At 52.6% G+C, this 21,390-nt stretch overlaps 1 protein-coding gene across 14 annotated transcripts in view; it reads right to left on the reverse strand.

The window, feature by feature from the left end:
• EP400 (E1A binding protein p400) overlaps positions 1 to 21,390 on the reverse strand; it is a 98,783-nt gene that overhangs the window by 68,856 nt on the left and 8,537 nt on the right. For 6 of the 14 annotated variants that reach the window (XM_045041975.1, XM_045041970.1, XM_045041976.1 and 3 more), the window contains exons 1-7: positions 19,947 to 20,076; positions 19,212 to 19,375; positions 15,149 to 16,509; positions 13,013 to 13,123; positions 3,104 to 3,194; positions 1,447 to 1,554; positions 580 to 962 (exon numbers count right to left, since the gene is read on the reverse strand). In XM_045041975.1, coding sequence (XP_044897910.1) covers positions 580 to 962; positions 1,447 to 1,554; positions 3,104 to 3,194; positions 13,013 to 13,123; positions 15,149 to 16,474 — 2,019 coding nt within the window. In that variant the 5' untranslated portion in view covers positions 16,475 to 16,509; positions 19,212 to 19,375; positions 19,947 to 20,076. Of the gene's footprint in view, positions 1 to 579; positions 963 to 1,446; positions 1,555 to 3,103; positions 3,195 to 13,012; positions 13,124 to 15,148; positions 16,510 to 18,406; positions 18,459 to 19,211; positions 19,376 to 19,946; positions 20,077 to 21,390 lie in introns of those variants that run through there. The other 8 variants (XM_045041974.1, XM_045041973.1, XM_023241252.2 and 5 more) reach the window with 6 other exon arrangements.

Below are 21,390 nucleotides of genomic sequence, written 5' to 3' on the forward strand. Positions count from 1 at the left end.
CGTAAGGGAAATGGGGAGAGGCAGGGGAAGCCTTCCCAAGGGGCTCCATCATACATGCTAAGACAGCTCCCTGAGAACACCACCGGCCACCCCGCAGTGCTCCCTGCAGTGCTCCCAGTGGTTCACGCTTACTTTCAGGGACCCACCGCCCCTCGGGCACGGTGAGCGGTTCACCACACGCTTTTCAGAAACAGCAACCCGCAGGGGAGGAGCACGATGGATACAAACACAGGTTCACGGAGCGCAGAGCACTGCAGAGGGCCCAGCAGCAGGCCCGGCCGGCGCTCCCACGGCACCCTTCCCACACCACTGGCCACGTCAGCCGGGACAACGGCCACGCGGCCCTCTGAGCTCCCACTAAACCGCAACCAGCAACCAAAGCTGTTCTGTTCTCTGGTGTTTCAACAACCTGACTGTGGTTCCAGAGCTGGGTAAGACGACGCTGAGCAGGGGACTGGCTCCGAGCGGGACAGCGAGCCACGGGCAGACCCCGCGACGGCGGTGTGGCGCACGCCCCACCCAGAGCACGCTTAGCTTCTGCTCCTGTTCTAACCGACAGGACAGGTGCCCACCAAGTACCTGCGGCTGGGAGAGCGGGGCGGCCTGCATCTGAGCCTTCCCGGGCATCGGGGTGTGCAGGGCCTGCGGCACGGGCTGCGGCGGTGGGGCGGGCAGCTGGCCGGGCGGGGGCGCGGGCACAGGGGCGCTCGGCGGCTGGGCCTTGGCCGGGACTTGGAGCTGCGCATGGGGCTCCACCGCCTGCGGCTGCTGAGCAAACTGCAGCGCCGGCGGGAGGGGCGCGGCGGGGAGGCCGGCCGGGGGCAGCCTGCCGGGGAGCTGCGGCGGCGGGGTGTGCAAGCTGGCGGCGTTCTGCACCGGAGGCCCCGTGGTCGGGTCATACTGCTGCTGGCTCTGCTTCTGTCCGGCGAGCTGAGAGGCCTGAGGGGCAGGAGGCATCCCTCCTGCAAGACAGGAGAAGTCCCGGCAGCGCTGACTTTGGAGTCCCGAGCCACCCGCTGCTCGTCACGGACCCGCGCCTCAGCCATCACACACTCCCAACGGGGAATCCGACCGGCGGCAACTTGGCCCCGTAAACCCAATGGCAGGAGTGAGCCCGCGAGAGAGGAAAGATGGGCGCTCGGCCTTCGCAAGCTAGCATCAGGCGGAACAGAACGGTCACCGGGGTCCCTACTGCAGCAGCGATCAAGGAGCGCGCAGGTGTCTGGGGCCCGAGGACGAGGAGACGGCAGCTCCACCAGGGCCGGGAGCACGCCCGCGGGGCCTCCTCTCCCTGCGCGGACCGGCGCTCAGAGCAGTGGCCGGGCCCCAGGAACCACTTGCCCCGTGTGCCATGACTGCGCACATCCCGGCCCGAAGCTGGGCCACAAGACCCCTCTCCGCACATGCTTTTTCTGAGCCAGGAGATCTCCTGGCGCCGGGCCTTACCTTGAGCTGTCGGCATTAGCTGCTGAAGAGGAACGCCTGCATTCGCCCCCGGGTGCTGGAAAACTGCCCCCTGGTGGCCCACTTCAAGCCGAGGCCTCTTAGACTGCTCTAGAATAATTTTCAGAAAAGGTGCAATTTGATATAAAAATAAAACCGTGCAAGTAGTAGAAAAACCACATGTAAGTGTTTTTATAATCTTTGAACAGGGAGGCCCTCCTCTATGTGACTCAAACTCCAGAAGCCAGAAAAGGTACAGCTGATAAACAGAATTTCTTTTCATTAAAACTCTTCAAGTATTAGAAGCAGTCTCATACAAGAGTGAACGAAGGGGGAGTGACATCCTTGGAGACTGAGGGTTCTGCACACGTGCGGGCAAAAGGCTGATGTGGCCGCCACATGGAAAGCTCTTCCAAGTTCGTGGGAAAACTGCCAGCCACGGGACACACAAAACGGCAAAGAGCATGAACAGCTGAGTAGAGGGGGACTCACGAACGATTAATAAACATGAAAAGCTACAGTGAAGAGATCCACAGAAAAACAAAAGACGTTTGCACCCATCAGATTAGCAAACACCAAAGGAGTAATCGTACTTCATAGAAAAGCCAAAATGTGGGGCGCCTGGGGGGGATCAGTCGGTTGAGCGTCCGACTTTGGCTCAGGTCATGATCTCACGGTTCGTGGATTCGAGCCCCGCATCCGGCTCTGTGCTGACAGCTCAGCGTGTGGAGCTGCTTCGGATTCTGTGTCTCCCTCTTTCTGTCCCTCCCCCGCTCGTGCTCTGTCTCTCTCAAAAATAAATAAACATTAAAAAATTTTTTTTAAGTGGTCAAAACGTGAGCATGCCAGAAACTGCAGACGGACCTGAAAAAGGCCGAGCCTGCCGTGGGGCCGTGTGTACCCCCAACACACTCTCAGGGAGCAATTCCCTTTCTGGGAGTTTCCTCCTCAGACACAGTGACGGACACGTCGAAAACAATCTGGGACTAGATGTCCGACTGTGCTCACCGTAAAAGAACAAAGGTGGTAACGAGAGGGAGCGCCAGCAAAGGTCTGAGGAGAAAAGGACTCGCCGTGCGCCCGAGAGCGAGAGCCGGCAGGGAGAGCGCGGTCCCTGGCAGGACAGGACGGCCCAGGAAGCGACGGCCCTGTCGTCAGCTGTCACAGAGAGCGCGCCTCCACGTCCTCAGGTGCGTGCACGCGGGACGCCGCCGGCAGGTGGCCGGGGTGCGGGACGTACCGCCACAGCAGAGGCAGACTTGAGTCACGCCTTCCGCGACTGCCCGACTTTTTCACGTAAAATGTGGGCTTTTGTAACTGGAAGAAAAACTTCCGTATGAGAAAATGAGTAACGACTCGAAAAATAAGACGGCTTTACCCGCAGTCCTTTTAAGGACTCAGAGCCTGCCAGGGCACAGAGAACCAAAACGGACACGCCCAATCCAACGGGCACACCTCCGCCCCCAGCACACACACACACACAGCCACGTGAGTGTTCTCTTCAGCTGATCGTCGTCAAAACAACAAAATTACCTTCAAACTACAAAGAAATGAACCCAAGCCACGTGCGTCGGCGTTCACGCGGCCGTCACGCTGCACCTCCCACGGCAGGAAGCTAACGGGTCCCTGAGGCCGCGCAGGCCCGGGCTCCGGGACGTACCTGCTGGGGGCCCCGCCTGCTGCCTCTTAAAGGGGTCCGCTTCGCCCACACTTCCGGCCCCTGCCACAAGGGCCCCCGCGAGAGCTTGCTGCTGAAAAAGAAAATGAAAACATGAGATTCTGATCACGTAGGTGCTTCAGAGAACGGGCATAAACCGAACTATCGTGATTAGTCCACACTGGCCTCACTAGTCTCTGCCGACATATTATCTGCCCGCCGCGTGTGACGTAGATTTATATGTAACAAGTAGCTTCAAGCTCTAACTTACCTCTGGAGGGACAACAAGCACTTGTGACAGATCTTATTCTGGTTTTAACAGAGTTTCCTATCAATGCAGGGCCACACTCCCCCAGAGACGAGCGGGCTTTGCACCAACAGCGACAGCAGAGGACCGGCCAGTGTCGGGAAACACCAGTCCTAAATCCGACAGCTCGGCCTCCCTGTCCATCACACTGCCTGCCATCACTCACCCCCCCCAAAAACCAAAAGCGGAATAACAAAAAGGAAGGTTGCGATTTTCTTCCTCCTGGAAAATGACCCTAAAACCCTCCTCGACAGACAACAATCTGATAAACCTGGGTCTTCACACGGCATTCTTGCAAGTTAGCGCCCCGCTTGATACTCATCTGTTCTACACCGTAGGGCTGGCTGATTTAAGATGTTCAAATGAAAAGCTACTGGCCAAGCGAGACAGGCACCAGGCAAGTCTGGGCGCCCACGCATTCACATCTCTGCACCAACCTTGCAGTGACGCTAAATGCTAAGGACGATGTTCACCAATCACCAGTTGCTAATTTTTTTTTTAACGATTCAACTCTGTCCACTCTACTTAGCCAACCATTTTAAAGGCCAAGTTACACATGCCCTGAACAAGGCATGGGCCCCATGATGGCCTGTGGGGGCTGTGGGGCCTGCTGTCCCAGGGTGGGCCCCACACTGCCCGCACCAGCCACGCTGCAGGGCATGGCCTCCCGTGGGGAAAGGTGCAGTGGCTGACTCAAAGGGACAGTAGCACCCCCATCTGCATTCAGTGAAGATGTGGGGAGGAAGGAAGGAAAGGAGAAGAAAGAAAAGAATGATTTGAAAAACACACGATATGTGAACAGTGGCTACGTCTGGGGACAGGATTACAGGTAATTTGTACTTTGTGTGTGTGCATGTACTTTTCTAAATGTTCCAAACGTTCCACAATGAACATATACTACCTTTGTAATAAAAAAATGCTGTTGTTGTTGTTGTTAAATAAAAAAAACTGATAGAGGGTTGTGTCTCCAGTAACGGCCAAGTGCTTCCTATTGGACTACACATACTCCCCACAGACATAAACCTGGAGGATAGGACCAGACGCCTGCAAGAGGGGAAGGGAACCAGGAGGTCTGCGGCAGGAGGGCAGGCCCCAGTGTGTGCCGTACGGAGCAGCTCAGAACCAGACACACAGAGACTCATTGGCTTGAAGGCCACCAAGACAGAGAGCAGGAGGCCACAGAAGAACGAAGGAAGGGGGAATCACCCCAGGAGACGGCTGGAGACAGGGAGGCCCCGAATTCTCTTGCTGATCTCTGGCTTTCTCCTAAGACAACGCCAAAACAAAGACGCCAAGCACAGGCCGACAAAACCACACTGAGATTTCAGGGGCCCTCACTCGGGACACAGGCTTTCACGGTTAAGATTCAAACACAGTAACTATGAAAGCAAAACAGTCAGTGCTCCTCAGAAGACCCTAACAGCATCCCGAGTGTCTGTAACCTGTCGTTCGTGACACTCAAAATCACCCAAAAATAAAAAAGTAACAGGAAAACACGAGCCACACTCAGAATACAGTCCATGGACACAGACCCCGCGTAACGCAAATACTGGAATCAGCAGCAAGGATTCTACAGCGGCTTTAACAAGTATGCACAGAGACATAAAGAAAACATACCGTAACGAAGGACAAGAAAAAAATCTCGACCAGAAAAAAATAAACTATTAAGAGAACCAAATGGAGATTCCAGAACTGAAAAATAAAATATCTGGAGTAAGAATTCACTGGATAGCAGAGTGGGCTGTTCAGCGAACTGAAAGCAGTCCCGAGAGGAGACGAGGGGACCGGACTCTGCGGCCCTGGAAAGGGCCGGGGACCAGCGTGGCGCACAACAAGAACCGGACAGAGCCCAGGAGACGCGCACTTATGCTACCCGGTCACGTCCTCAAGGCTACACAGCACCCAGAGGGAATGGAAAGTCCTCCAGAAAATGGTGCCGGGAGGCTGCGTGTCTACACGAAGAAGCTGGAAAACTGGACGTCATGAAACAAAACCACCCGTGCTCCTCATGGACCCGGGCAGGAAGGGCCAGCCCCTCTCGTCCCGGCTTCCTCACTGCCACCAACTCTTGCTTTCGGAATGACTTCGCTTCCTTTTACGCTGTCTTCGTGGGCGTTTTACTGGGAAAGAAGCTGAGGTGTTTAAAATACAAACCCGATTTCAGTTAGCAATCGTTTATTGGAACTCTTGAAAACAAAATCAGAAAACAGAGAAAAGAGACGGTCTCTGATGGAACTGAATTCTGAGTCCCCATTTTAAGAGAAAACATCAGAACGGACTGTATCCATAGAACACAACGTAATTTGCAGGGAATCTGGAAGCTATGGCAAGAAACAGAACAATGGAGGGAACCAGGAATGCAGCTTGCAGAAAAGATGGTCTGCCACCGAGCAACGAACAGACAAGTTATTCTGAGGAAGAAACGAAGCGGTCACTGCAGCTGGCGGTCCCCGGGGAGGAAACTTCTACGCAATTTCAACCAACCAACCATAAACTAAGTCAGAATGGGGTAAGGACTCGGGAGCGGGGAGGGCCGTGGACGAGACAGCTCCCGCTCTCTCAGCCCAAGGCTCCACGGGCGGCCTCCCTGGGCTCACCTGTGGCCCAGGGAAACCGAGGACGTCACAGACAGGACAAGCACTCGTGCTTTCTAACGGCATGTCTGTGCCGCACGCTAAGCTGCCAACCTCTGCACAGTCTATACCTACACGCTTGTGACGATACACGTAAAGATATGGACACACACGGAAGAATCAAGAGCATCTGTAGGGTAAGGTTACGGGACTGTAATTATTCATTTTCTCTAACACCGTCATCACTGAAAAATAATCTCCAATTAGGAGGCTTTAAAAAAATCTAAATAATAAGACAGTATTCTCTTGTAAACAACTGCGCTCTAATAGAATTACGCCTCAAGTTCTTCTAGAAGCGAACGAATACACAAACTGAGAACTCTGTATTTGTTTGGAGAGTTTAACTGGCAACCGATCAGGTTCTTATAAAAATCCTCAAACTGGGCGCAAATAACGAAAGTCATCCTGAGACTCCGTCTTAAACCCTTCTCAGAATGCTGAACTGTCCCGGCCGGGCCAAGTAACGCCAGGCCGCCGCGTGTCCACTGTCAGCGGAAAACCAAGTGACGGCACACGGCAAGCAGCACAGACTTTCCTGATTCACTGATGGTGCGCCTGAAGAGTTTTTTCCAAACGGCAAAGGTAGAACCTACACTTGGAAAACCGGTTTAGTTAGTGAATTACAATTCCTCCAAACGATGGCATGTTTGGAGCTGTCAAAACGAGAACAATTGAAAGTAAATAAAACATGAGGAGAGTTGGTTGAAAGAGAGTAAATACACCGCGTCAACTGACGTATATCATACAACACCTTTGTGTCAGAAGGACGGAATTATGGGCAATTATTCACTTCCTAACAGAAAAATCACTGAGAGCTACTACTTACAAGGGTTCTTCTCGTGAACACGTGTGTGCGCATGCACGCGCGTGTACGTATTACTGTGCACGGGACACCTCTTACCCATAGCGCTACCTCGGCGTTTTCTGGAAGCAAATTAATACATATGCAACACAGAAAATTCTGAATTTATTTCTAGCGTTTCATTGGTCAATACAGATTAGACAATATAAAACCTCTATGACTTACTGGCTGTAAATAATAAAACTCAAACTGAGATGTTTTTTCCAAAGAAAACAAGGGACGTGTTTTCATTTCAACTCTTTTCCCACACACTCCATTCTCCTGTTTCCTGAGACACACAGTCATATTTGCCTCAAAGACCTGTAATTCAGACTGGAGACTCCCTGGTTTTCCTCTTGTAGTCTCTTAAATATTTGATTACAAAATATATCACGCACACAAAAAAATATCCCAAAACGCGTATGTCACCTTAAAGGCATAGTAAAATCGATGAGAATTTAAATAGTGGGATATGGCTGTTCACTGAACACTGTTCAACTTTTCTGTTTGAAGTTCTTCATAATAAAACGTGGAGAAGGGAAAGGAGAAAAATGAACACACGCAGTTGAAAAGAGTAGTAACAGCAACCGCCCGTGGGCTGTTCACGAGGCTCAGACTGCCGCCCCTGCCCCCTGCCCCGCCCGGGGACTCGCCACCTGAGCCGAGTGTGCACGAGTGTGCACCTCCCGGGACGCCGTCAGCTCAGACTCCTCCCCACAAGGTACTCCTTGGGCTCTGCTTCCTAGAGAACCTCCCGTAAGCCCTTCCGCTCCATAAGGTGTGGCTGAGGCCCACACACACCCACGGGCGTCGGGACCACGGCCGCCCCCCTCCCCACCGGTGGCTCTCGTCAGCACTCCTCTGTATGAACGTGAACGATCCACGGATCTGGGCTCCTGCCGGGGGACATCCGGTTCTTTCCAGGCGGGGGCGATTAGGACCAGCGCTGCGGGGAACACTACCGTAGCTGGTCTCTGGTGTAGAGGCTCGAGAACTCCTCACGGCACGCTGACGGGACAAAGGGTCTGCCCGTGTCCCCCTCTTCAGGTCACGCAAAATGTTCCCACACACCTCCATGCTACATTCCCGCCAAAAGTAGATGAGAATCCCACTGACCTACGTCAACAGATTCTGTCCAGTTTCACTTCTGGAAACCTAGTGAGTGTGGTAGCGGGTGAGAGTGGTTTAATCATCTGTGTCACTGTGGAGACCACACCTGTTTCTCGTAAGCTGACGGGCACTCCTTGCCTTCCCATCCCCCCATCCTCAGGCAAACATTTATCAACCCGTCTATAAACACGATAATGCGTTCCATTCTGCTAAGCATGAACGGGAAAGACGCACTGCTGATAGAAGTTCCCACGATCTCAAACGTAAAGAATTTAACTTCGATCGTGTCAGACTCGTTACAAGAAGCACCTACGCGTCTGAGGGCCAAATTACTATTCCCCACCAGAGGGAACCGGAACCGTGCAGAAACGAAGTCTGGGCTGGGTTGAGGAATACACAGGATGAACCTTAAACGCTCTGTGCTGGCAAGGAAGGAGGGGCTCAGAGAGTGACGCAAATACATCAATGGCGCCCGAGGGCCAGCTTGAAGGTCTCCAAATCACCTGCCATTTGACCATCAAAACACACAGTAATAGAAGAGGGGGAGGGGAACGGGCAGCGGACGACGGCGGAGGCACGAGGAGGCCGAGCGGAGGTGGGCAACGCGGGCACTTGACAAAGCCCACAAACCCTAACGCTCAGGATCTGCACACGTCCTTCCAACAGATTACACCTCGATGTGACGGAACTCACCACCCTCGCGGGCCAAAGAAGATCACATGATCACACGAACAGATGCACAAAGAGCATCTGACAAAATTCAACAGCCATTCGCGATCAATACTAGACATAAAGAACCCTCCACCCGGTGAAGGACACCTATAAACTCCGCAGGCAAATATCAGGCCCACCGGTGAGAAACGAAATGCTTTCTCCCAAAGATCGGGAGGAAGGTAAGAATGTCTACTCTTACTACTCCATTTAAGAGCATATTTGGAAGCCCTTGCCAGTGCAATAAGGCAAAACAAACAAAAATAAATAAAGGGCATATAAACAGGGAAAAAAGAAATCTTGCCTCCTTTGCAGACACAATTCTCTATGTAGAAAATCCCACGGAATCTACAGAAAAGCTCCTAAAACTAATAAAAGAGTTCAGCAAGGTTGTGGAACATAGGTTCAAATAAATCACCTGTATTCTTATACACTTGCAAGGAACATCTCAAATTCTTTTTTGGTTGCCATTTACAGTAGTACCGCAGAGAAACCGGACTACTCGGTTACAAATCTAACAAAATAGGTACGGAATCAGCATGCTGAAAAGTACAAAACACAGACAAAAACAAAAGATGACCAAAACAGAGAGACACAGCATATTCCAGACTGGAAGGCTCAGTACGGTCGAGACACTACTCCTCCCCAAACTGGTCAACAGACTCAGTACAATCCCAATCTAACTTCCGTAGACAGCGACAAAGCGGATTCTAAAATTTCTATGAGAATGACCAGACCAATTTTGAAAAAAGCAAGCTGAACCCACACTGGTTTCAAGCCTTCCTACAAAGCTACGGTGGCCGACAACGCGTGCCACTGGCAGAAAGACACACACACGAAGAGAAGACCGAAGAGTCTAGAAAGAGACCCACACAGACAAGAGTCGGCTCGTGTTCAGCCAAGATGCAAAGTCAGCGCAAGGGAAGCAGAACAGTGGGTGTACGACACGGTCCGGGCACAACAGGAAATCAACACGCAGAGAAATGAACCTCTGCGTACGTCTGCCACGTCATCCACAACTTTACTCAGAGGGGACCGTGGACCATACAACTTCCAGGAGAAATCACAGGCGATATCTATGACCTCAGGCTGAACCAAGAGTTGAGATATGACACCAAAAGCACAATCCATAAGATTAAAAAAACGGTAAAACAGCGCATTGAAATGTAGAACTTCTGCTCTGTGAAAAATAGTGTAAAAGAAGAAAAGCATAAGCCTTAGAATAGGAGAAAAACACGTGCAAATTTGTACCTGACAAGAAACTCACATTCACGATACAAAGAATTCTCAAACGCGACAGCGACACACACGATTCAACTACAACACTCGGCAAAGAAACGCAAGACTTTCCCAAAGAAGATACCCAGCCGGCCAGTTGAGCCCACAAACTGGAACCACTGCACACATGTCAGCACGACCAGAGAGGACATACGAGGCCCAGCCGCCACGGGGGGGGTGGCAGGAACGCGGCACGGAACAGCCCCCCTCCCCCCGGGCGACTTTGGCAGCTTCTCCTGAGATCGAACCCACACTCAGCAACACCCCGCAGTCCTCCTTTGAGGTTGCGTCGTACCCACAGGACACAAAGGCCTAGGTTCACACACACACAAGGCTGGATACGAACAGTGACAGCAGCTGTGCTAAGTAAACAAGCCAAGTGTCCTTCAAAGGGTGAACGAATAAACAAACCGAGAAAAGACTACTGGTAAATGGCATAGCGTGGGCGCTCAGCGACAGAAGCCACATGCGGTAGGGCTCCCTCTAGATTTCATTCTGGAAACGGCAAAACCACAGAGGCAGAGAGCAAAGGTTCAGAGAGGGTGACAGAGCGGTTTCTGGACCGCCATGGTGGCCACACAGCAGAACCGGAAACAAAACAGAACTAGAAACTCAACAGAACTAGAGACAAAACAGAGCGAGTTTCACTGAATTAAATAAGGCTAAAAAAAATACCATCAGTGACATAATCCACTGATTAAAATAAAAACCTACATAACAAATATAGAAAGCGCACCGTTAACAGCAGATGGCCAACTGCTAAGTGCAGAAGGAACAATGGAGCTAGACGATCCATTGTGCAAGCTTTAAGGTGAAATCGGATTTTGGAAAGATAGTTTAATGAGATACAGGATATTTACACGGTCTCAAAGTATCTTCCCCAAACTACTCACCATTTACCAAAGGAAAGAGAAGAACTTCCACTGCAAAACCCTGGTGGACGCCGTCCTCCCCCAGCGGCCAGAGTGCGCGTCACCGGCTGCAGGACCGTGGACCGCACGGCCCCGACACGGCCGTGACCTAGGCACGGGCCACCTCTGCGGCACTCCTCTCAACACTACACGGCCCACGTCAGACAACCTGCTCTCCAAGGACATTCCACAAAACAGCCAGCCTCAACTAAAAATGGTAAAGGTCAGGAAAGACCAAGGAGCCGGCAGGACACCTCGGTGGCTCGGTTGGTTAAGCACCTGACTTGAGCTCAGGTCACGATCTTGTGATTCGTGAGTTCGAGCCCCACGTCAGGCTCTGTGCTGACAGCTCAGAGCCTGGAGCCTGCTTGGGATTCTGTGTCTCCCTCTCTCTCTGCCCCTCCCCTGCTGGCACTCTGTCTCTCTCTGCTTCAAAAATAAACAAACAGTAAAAAAAAAAAGAAAGAAAAAGACAAGGAGTCAGCCCAGATTAAAGACGCGCCACGACATTAATGGAGACACGACAACCAAGCACTGTCAATGACCCAACACTAGGGTAAAACCACTACGGCTGACCTTTGAACAACACGGGTTTGAACTGCACAGGCCCGTGTCTGTGCAGATTGCTGGCGACAGCAGAGTGCTGCAACTGTATTTTCTCTTCTTCCTTAGGGTTTCCTCCTCTACAGCTTACTGTAAGAACACGATATATAAAACCCATAACACGCAGAACATATTAATCGACTACTTATATCGTCTGTAACGCTTCCAGTCAACAATAGGCTCTCGGTAGTTAAGTTTTGGGGGAGTCAAAAGCCGCATGTGGATTTTCCACTGTGCGAGGGGGACGGTGCCCCTGCACTGTTTTAAGAGTCCGCTGTAGGGGCGCCTGGGTGGCGCAGTCGGTTGAGCGTCCGACTTCAGCCAGGTCACGATCTCCCAGTCCGGGAGTTCGAGCCCCGCGTCAGGCTCTGGGCTAATGGCTCAGAGCCTGGAGCCTGTTTCCGATTCTGTGTCTCCCTCTCTCTGTGCCCCTCCCCCGTTCATGCTCTGTCTCTCTCTGTCCGAAAAATAAATAAAAACGTTGAAAAAAAAAAAATTAAAAAAAAAAAAAAAAAAAAAGAGTCCGCTGTATAAAAGACACCATCAAGGCAAGAGACAAAAACTGCACGCGGGCTGTGGCTTAGTCGTAGCACCGATGCGACTTGTACCGTGTTAAGCAAGGGAACGACATCCCTACTAGATGCTGAGTATTAGGGATAAAAGCGCATGACCTGGCGTGGGCACGTGCCTGTCACCCACTTCCGGGGGAAACGTGTGCGGACACACGGAGGAGAGAGCGAAGACACCACAGAGGGGCAAAAGGTGCACGTCCAGGGAATCCAGGTAAAGGACACAGAGGGAGTTCTTTCAAAAACTGTTTTTGCAACTCACACGTACGTCTGAAACTGTAGCAAAATTAAAACTAAAAAAACTGTTTACAAAACAGTGTCGCTACAAACACGAAAGCACTTTCAGACCCAAGAACCACCCACTCCGTCCTAGTAGAATCTGATCTCTGCTTTCGGGTTCTTGGCATCGCCGATGGCACACTGAGAGGTCTGGTTCTCAAACAACTAACGCTACTCAGTTCGCCCTCCGTGGACACCGTGCGGAGCCTACGGTCCTGATGACTCCAGACTGTCTCCCTTCAGCGTTTCTTCCGGCTGCAGAAAACATCAAGTTACCACCTGCTTACACCTTTTTTTCTCTTGTTCTGTTTTGCACTGTTCTTAAAAATACAGATAGGAGACACAAGAAAGAACCAAACATTTAAAACACAGCGCACAAGGAATCCTGAGTACACATTCAACGGGATGGTGTTAAATGACATGCATGCTGGCGCTACCACTGCGTTACAGTCGACACACAAAAAATGATGATGCGTTAAGGTCTGTGTTGTCATTTACTCATGCAACTTAATTTTATCATCTTATATGCAGGAAGGCTTTTTAACTTTTTAAAAATAAGGAATGGGCTCTGGACAAAAATGCTGAAGAGCAAATAGTAAATCGAAGGTTAAATTATCTGGATGGAGGGAAGTCTGGGATGAGGCTACATTTGAGAACCATCGAAAAGTACCTGAAACGGTTGCTGCTGGGATGAAAAAGCAGCAGAAACATTTGGCGGAAGCTGGGTTGCTATAGCAACGGGAGTACCAGTCTGCCCATCCTTTCCTGTCACAACCTTTACCTGAGAGGAGATATTTTGAGAAAAAAAGGCAACATAATTTTTAAGACTGCTCAAAATCTTGTCAGAATTTTATCGCTGATAAGCTCGGTGACCTCTGGTGTTTAAAAATGGAACGCTTTTGCATTAACTCCCGTAAAAGGACACCGAACTGACTCACGGTGGACTCGCAACATAACAACCTGACTCGGCCGCGCGTCTCCGGTCTGAGCGCGGGGCGGCACCCGTACCCTCTGCGGCTTCGAACCGTCAACGGGGAAGCGGCAGGCGGTGTCCGGGCACCAGAGCCCCGAGACCCTCACGGGCGACCCGCGCTGTGTGCCAGCCGCCCCGGGGCCTACTGCGTCTGTCTCAGCAGGAAGGTGCAAAAAGGGAACTGTTTCCTCGCTATCACAGATAAGGGGGGGCTGATCCTTTCGGACAACGCTGGAGTCCAGAGAGAGAACTGAAATTCACTATTTCATGGCAACAGAGGTGTCGTCCTCAAAACATCATATAAACTTTTGGAACATAAAAATGGTCCTTTCTGGAAAGGGTGTTAAAAGAAAACACACAATGGCAAAGCCACACAGATACGTCCATAAATCTCAACGAGGACGGCAGAGCAAAGAGACCAGCTTTTGGTCAGCAAAGGCTGATTTCTTTGCAGGAGAAGAGCTGACAATGAGTTCGATTACTTGAGCTGCATCATAAAACAAAGTCAGTCCCACCAACATACTGTAGACTACACAACACAAAGGCACAAAGTACAGCACATTACAGCAGCCCTCACTACCGCCCTGTTTGCATCAGCTTCTTTTTCAGGAAGTACAAGTAAAAGGGTCTCAGCGATCACTCTGGAAATGAAAAACCTCAACTGGGGGATTCACTAAGCACCCGTTCCAGGCACCCGAAAACTTCACTATCTGAAAGAGATCCTACTCGATAGGCACTTGCACACATGGGAGTTTAATTTCTCAAATTGAAGGGGCGCCTGGGTGGCTCCGTCGGCTCAGCGTCCGACTTCGGCTCGGGTCATGCTCTCACGGCTCGTGAGTTCGAGCCCCGCGTCAGGCTCTGTGCTGACAGCTCAGAGCCTGGAGCCTGCTTCACATTCTGTGTCTCCCTCTCTCTCTCTCTGCCCCTTTTCCACTCACACTCTGTCTCTTCCTCTCAAAAATACATAAACATTGAAAAAAAATTGTTTAATTTCTCAAAATGAAGACTACATCTAAAAATTGAAAAACTCTCACTTTTTTTGCTGGAACAACTGTGTTTTAATCACGAAGGCACCACACAAATATACCTAGTGACTTAAAATCATGACTGGTATTCTATAAAAACCTAGTGATTCAAATCCCTTCTTTAAAAACCACATGTGGGGCGCCTGGGTGGCTCAGTCGGTTGGGCGTCCGACTTCGGCTCAGGTCATGATCTCGCGGTCCATGAGTTCGAGCCCCGCATCGGGCTCTGGGCTGACAGCTCAGAGCCTGGAGCCTGTTTCAGATTCTGTGTCTCCCTCTCTCTCTGACCCTCCCCTGCTCATGCTCTGTCTCTGTCTCAAAAATAACTAAATGTTAAAAAAAAAAAAAAAATTAAAAAAAAATAATAAAAACCACATGTGTGGGGTTTTTAACAGGTGGGCCCATAGGAGTAAAATGTGAAACCCCGACAAGCAGCCAGAAAGTCTCCACACCTCTAGCCTCAGTGCCGGCCAAGACCCATGCCACCAGCCGAGCACAGGGAAAGGCTGGGTCGTGCCAGGGTAGCCCTCGGGAAACGGGACCACCTTTCTCTGGATGAAAGTGCTCAGTTCTGGACCGGCAGTGCTCCCAGAGCCACCCTGCATCTTCCTGCCAGCATCCAGAACTGCCCCCCACCCCCCCTCAGGAAACAACAAAATATGTCTTCGGGTCTACTCCTGGATCACTTCCTGATGAGACCACATCCTAGAAACACCCCGGGCTCATAGGTTACGCGTCAACAACAGTCACCTAGACTCAAATCTGCGTAGCATGGTCCTCTAATTGTTACGCTGCCGTTTCTCACCTCGTCGTTGATAACCTCAGACTTTTCTTCCTCCTCCTCCTCCTCCTCCTCATCCTCCTCCTCCTCCTCCTCCAGGTCCAAATCATTCTGCCTAAGATAAGCTTGCAACGGAGCATAATGCTTCTTCTTAAAAGCCAAGAAGTCCATCATGTTCCCTTGGAGGTGTTGCAAGAAGAACAACTCAATCAGGTACTCCTTGAAGGCCTCCTTCAACACCTCCATCTCTCTGTAGTGATAGTCCAGGCACTGCTTCCGCATCTGGGCCAGCTCCTGAGAGGCCGGGGGAATCTCCTCCAACTTCTTGGGAGCCTTCCTCACCCCCGCGCTCCCCGCAGACGTGAGAGGAAGGCTGGAGAGGCCCGGGGCCACCGTGGTCCTGGAAGGGCTCGTGGGGGGCGGCGGGGACGTCATCCCAAAGGCCGAAGCCCCCCCGACCCCGACCCCGACCCCGGGCAGCAGGGGTCTGGTCAGTGGCGGCCCCTGCAGCACCTGCTGCGGGACCAGCTGCCCCTGGATGATACTGCTGATCTGGGGGGGCAAGCTCGCGGTGGTGATGTGGCCGGGGCTGGCCAGGGGCTGCAGGCTGGCCGCGCCCGCGGCCGCAGGGCTCTGAGGTCCCAGGTGGTGGACGGTGCCCCCGGACTGCGCGTGGGGCTGTGACAGTCTCCGTTCTCGGACCGCGATGGGAGCCCCCGCGTGCTGCAGCTGCACCTGGGTGCCCGGAGCCATCTGGGCGAGGCCCGAGCTCTCCTGAAACACAAAGTGCCCGCCCCCGGACGGGCTCAAGCTCATCTGCCTCACCAGCACGCTGGCGTCCACGAAGCCCCCGGTGGGACTGCTGCTACAAAGGCCCAGGCCGGGGCCGGGGGTGCCTGCCCGCACGCTCTGCAGGCCCGGCCCCGGCCCGGGACTGGGCTGGGTGGGGCTCTGAGTCTGCACCTGTTGTGACAGCGGCGAAGTGACCTGGATATACGACGGAGAGCCATGCTCAAACCGCCTCTGCTGGGCGCTGAACTGGAAACCTGGAGAAGTGGGGCTGGGGAGCGGCAGAGGGGCGAGCGTGATCTGGGGGTTTCCCCCCACCACTGGTCCGACGCTCTGAAGGGCGAGGTTCACGTTCTGCCCGGTCACGGGACTCCTACTCATCAGCTGCTGCACTTGGTAGCCGGGCGACTGAGGCGCGGACGGGCTGGCCGACGGCGCGAAGGGCGTGGCCGGGGACTGGGGTGGATTTGGGTGGGCCTGCTGCTCTTCTTCACTGCTGGCGAAGGCCCGGGGCCTCTGCAGCTGGTGCTGGACGCTCTGAGGGCCGCTGCCATGGTGCATTATCGCCCCCCTTTTTAATCCAACTTAAGGTTCTCCTGAAAAAAATCAAAGTTAAAATCGAGTTACTTGAGTCAAGTGTAACCGTCTGATCGGCACTTACTACGAGCACCATTAAGCAGCACCAGAGAGAGACTCTGAAGGCATGCTCCCACTGGCATCTGACGCAAGTGAGTCTGAGATTCTTGTCGAGCCACGCAAGAGACGGCACTGGAGCCGAGGTCCCTCAGCACAGACGAGGAAGAGGTCCTTTGGGGTCACAGTTGTGCCCAGGGCCAGGGCACAGCCTGGCTGTAGGCGGGTGATCCCAACAGGCTACCACGGACAGTAACCGGCATCACCAGCTCGAGGCCAAGCAGGATCTGAACTCGGCACTGGCACCGGTGACGGGTACGTTTCTTCCCAGAGGCCTTCCCCTGGCCCCGCGGCCCTTCTCTGTTCCCACACACGGTGGAGGGACGGCGCCCCGCTCACTGGCAGGCATGACCGCTGCCGAGTAGAGGCGCGGGCTGTATGCTGCCACCACCCCATAACCAGAACAGAACACCCCACCAGCCCCCACCAACTTCTGGGCTACATCAACTGCCAGCACACAGAGCACCCACTACGTATCAGACAGACACTCTCTTCTAAGCTCCTAAAAGAGAGGGCCCAGGCCTGGGGCCAAAGCCTCGCCTCAGACCTGTTGCAGGAGCCAGGACAAAACAGGAAGATGCCTCAAACCTCAGGGAGAGAAGGGGAACGGTGGGCACTAGGGCCCTTGCTTGGGGAGAGTCTCCCTCAGAAGTTTGCAAACTGTCTGAGCCTGGTACGATGGCTTCAAAGGGCTCCCACCCAAAAACTGCTTTGTGCACAGAACTAGGGAGGTGCTGGGGGAGACGAAGACACCCGCTGGGGGTCACCTCTCAGGACAGGGCCGAGCAGGTGGTGAGGTGGGACCCCAAAGTGCTCCCAAGTCAGATCCGGCTAGAGTGTCTATGTCCGCAAGGGACAGGATGCCACCCACAGCTCCCACCCCCCCCCCCACCGCCCCCCACGGCTGTCTGCTTCCTGCTGTGGCAGGGTCACAGGCACAGAAATACCCTTCCATGGTTTGAAATTCCCACCTGGCTCCCCGCTTCTTGGGTGTTCCTTCCGTCCCTGCCCCCCAAAACGAGCAAGAGGGCCGGCCCTCTCGTCCTCATAGCTCATCTCACAGAAAGTAGGGATGCAAACACCATAAACCAGAAGTTATCAAGCTGACAAAGATACATATATGCGTGGAGCGCCCCACAGCCCCAGGCCCCGGCTGGAGCAGACGGATACATGCAATCAGAAGCCACAGAACGTACGGCTACACGAGGAAAGGCTGAGGAAGCCGAAAATCAGGGCCTATTTCAACAGCAGAAACGGCGCTCTGTGCTCGGCGGGCACCTCTGAAGACAGAGCCCAACGATCACAGGCCAGCAGCAGCACGCGTCTACACGGGAAATCAGGGTCACAGGGAGGAAGGCTTCGAGCAGCCCCCCCCGACGGGCGCCCCGCAGAGGGGCCTCAGGCATGCCCGCTGCTCTCAGGACGGGCTTCTGCGCCTGGTCCTCGTAAGCACGCACCGAAGACCAGCGCGGAAATGGCACAAAGACAGAACTACAGGGTCAACACGCACACAGGAGCACAGCTGTGGTTACTTCCCTACAATACGTCCCCAGAGTGAGCAGTAAGAAAACAGAGGCCAGGAACAGACTCTCTTATGTCTCACAACTCACAAAACCAGGGGAAGGTAAGAGTCAGGGGGAACGGATCACTGACACGTGGTGAAAACCCCATTTAAAGTGTCACCACAAATCGCTCACCAAAATAAGTGAAGCACTTTACAAGCTAACGTTCCAAGTTTTTTTACCAAACGTAGGAAAGTCAAAACGGAAATATGTAAAGAACACAAAAGTGAATACTTACTAAAGCTCTGAAGAGAATTCAAGTCCCTAAACTTAACGCGGTAAAGTTGTATCTGAAAAGACACATGGATTTGAAAACACGCAATTTAAAAATGTTTAAAACTCAAAAGTAAATCATCAAAATCATGACTATTTGGGGTAATTACAACAAAGGACTACGACCAGTATCACAGAAAGCACTCCTGCAAACTGAAAAACACTCAAACCCCACAGAAAAATGAATCAAGGACAAAGGTTCACGAAAGAAAAACATGTACTTAAGCAGCTGGAAGGACAACATCCAACCTCACTACTAATGAATGCGACACGCATGGAAATAACTATCTCCCAGGCCCACTTGGCCGAGATGTTAAATCCCACAGCAGGCGCCCTGCCAACCTGCTAGGGGGTGTGGGAGGCAGATGGGGACACGGAGTGGAGATCTCAAAGGGCTCAGAGCCCAGAGCATGCCTAACGGGGTGGGCGATGGTGCTGGGAAAGCAGAAGCAACCCATCTGACCCCATTACCTTTGACCCAGTAATACTATCTCTGGGAATCTCTCCTGAGAAAACTGACCTATTTTTTTAAATTGTGCATAAAAATATTCGTTGCAGTAAAATTCAGTAAAAAAAAAACAAAAAAACAAAAAAAACAAAACAGAAATATCCAGTGTCCAAGTTCTAGATGGAGACTGTAATAAAAATGAAAAATGTTCAAACATGTTAAGTGAAAACAGCGAGACACTGATATGTAATATAACCACCACTCTGCTGAAAGTATAAATTACACAGTGATCCAGTGAAATATGTCAAATACAAACACTGACCTTCACCTGGCAAAGGCACACGGCACTGGAGCAGCCACACGCGGAGCCTCAGCAACGCAGGGACCAAGCTAGTGACATGCCCACACCAGGACCAGTCGAGAGACGCCAAGGAGCGGCCAGACTCGAGGATCATGTACCGCAGGTCACTGACATGACGTGATATCCTGGAACGGGCAAAACCAAGGGACAGAGATTAGACAGACCCTGGGGGCTGCAGGTGAGGCAGGAGCTGACCTGAGGAGGAGGAGGAGGAGGAGGAGGAGGAGGAGGAGGGAATTTGGGGGTGTGGATCCATTTCTCTACTTGATTTGTGAGGATGGTCACAAACATGTTTGTCCCAAGTCACAGAGCCCACACGCTAAAGTGTGAACTTTGCTACGTGTAAATTACATCTCAGCTTTTTGAAAAAGTGAATCCTGACTTCAGTGAGCTTATGGTCAAGATACAGAAATAAAGCCAATCGACTACAATGTAAAGAAACTGCTTACATAAAGCAGCTTTACCCCAAAATGTGCCACAGGTACCCCAAGGGAGAGCAAAGCTACCACCAATGGCAAAACAACATTTTTTTTTTTTTTTACGGCAGCTGTGTCTACTTTCAAGGTCCATCAGAAAGAGCTGGAGCCAACCCTGAAGCATGGGCCACGTGGGCACTGCTCAGGAGGAGGCCAAGGTCAGTGGCACCAGGCTAGACCACGAGTGCAAGCCCTCAAGACCACTGCACGCAACACTCACCGGTGCCACCGGCAGGACGGTGCCAGCCAGAGGCCCATCTGTGCCTGCTGCTGCTCTGTCAGGGCGGCAATGACATCATAAAGGGGCACATCTGGACACCAGGAAGATGCCACTCTAAGGAATACTGCCTGGGCCCAGTTATCAGTGGAGGGCAGGGGTGTCCGGGCCAGATCCCTTCAGAGGGTGGGTGGAGGGCCCGGGAGACCGGACACTTACAGCAGCTGCTCCGAGCCCGCTTGCTTAGGCCTGGAACGGCTCCCGCTGCCCGCCCTCCACTCCCAGCTTCCCATCCGGGATCAGCCAGAGTCCGGGCGGCTAGGGATCAGAACCCCTCTTCCTCCCCTTCAACAGGTCGGGAGCTCAAGCCATGAGCCTTGCTGCCTTCCCAAACGCACATCCCTCTCTGCCCCCACACTTCCCAGATCCAGCCGGGGCCATCTCCCGCTTCGGGTAGCTCCGCAGTGTTACTGCCATGGTCACGGTGCCCCACCCTGGCCAAAGCAGGGCCGGGCACCATTCATCACGCAGGGAGCACTGCTGTTCCTGCAGGGAAGTGTTTCTCAACGTCTGCAACACCACCCGTTTCCGCGCACAGTGCATGCTCACCGCCCCCTATGGGCTGTGAGGACCCAGAGCGGCAGACACGGGGTGTCAGAAGACAGTCCAAGACTCCAAATGCAAAAACCAGAGCCTAGACTTGGCCCTTGAGATCCATCAAAACACGGAGTACCTCTCCGAGGCTGCTCACAAGTAGTGGACTACAGGTTTGACTCCGTTCACTCGCTCCCAGCCCTTACTTATGAGACGAGATTTCCTATTACGAAAATCCAGTAAAACCAGGTACAACTCCAGGATACGGAGCTGCATTTTTCAAGCACATTTCACCTGTATATCATCGCTCCTAGTCAAAAAATGGCAATTAAAATTGAGGCGAAGCGTCACTTCTCATCTACCAGACCGAACAGTTCAGAAGCCAGGCGGCGAGCCTGCGGGGGAGGCCACGGGGAGCTGTGGGACCCCCAAACGGGCCTGGAGCCGCTGCGCACACCTGCACGTGCCCGTGCACGCACTGAGGCCGGCGCTCCGCTTTGCCCTGAATATCCACCTCCCGTACAAAAACACATCCACACGCCCGCACAAAGTTTTATTTGTAAACGCAAAACATCAGGACCAAACTCCACGTCCATCCATGTTTCAGAGATGGGCTGAATCCATGTGGTCCCTCCATTTAGTGCAGCACCACGTGGCCACACAAATGCAGGAGAAAGTTCTCGTGCGTTCACGCAGGGCTAACACGGAGTCAGATAAGCAAAGTGCAAAAGACCATGTGTGAAACACTACCCTTGCCCACGAGGAAAAGACAGAGACATAAAGATACATCTTGCCTGCATGTTCTTCTACCAAAAAAAGCCCCCAGATACACACATATCTGTACATACCTAAT

Source organism: Felis catus, chromosome D3, assembly GCF_018350175.1.
Source record: "Felis catus isolate Fca126 chromosome D3, F.catus_Fca126_mat1.0, whole genome shotgun sequence".
Lineage (NCBI taxonomy): Eukaryota > Metazoa > Chordata > Mammalia > Carnivora > Felidae > Felis > Felis catus.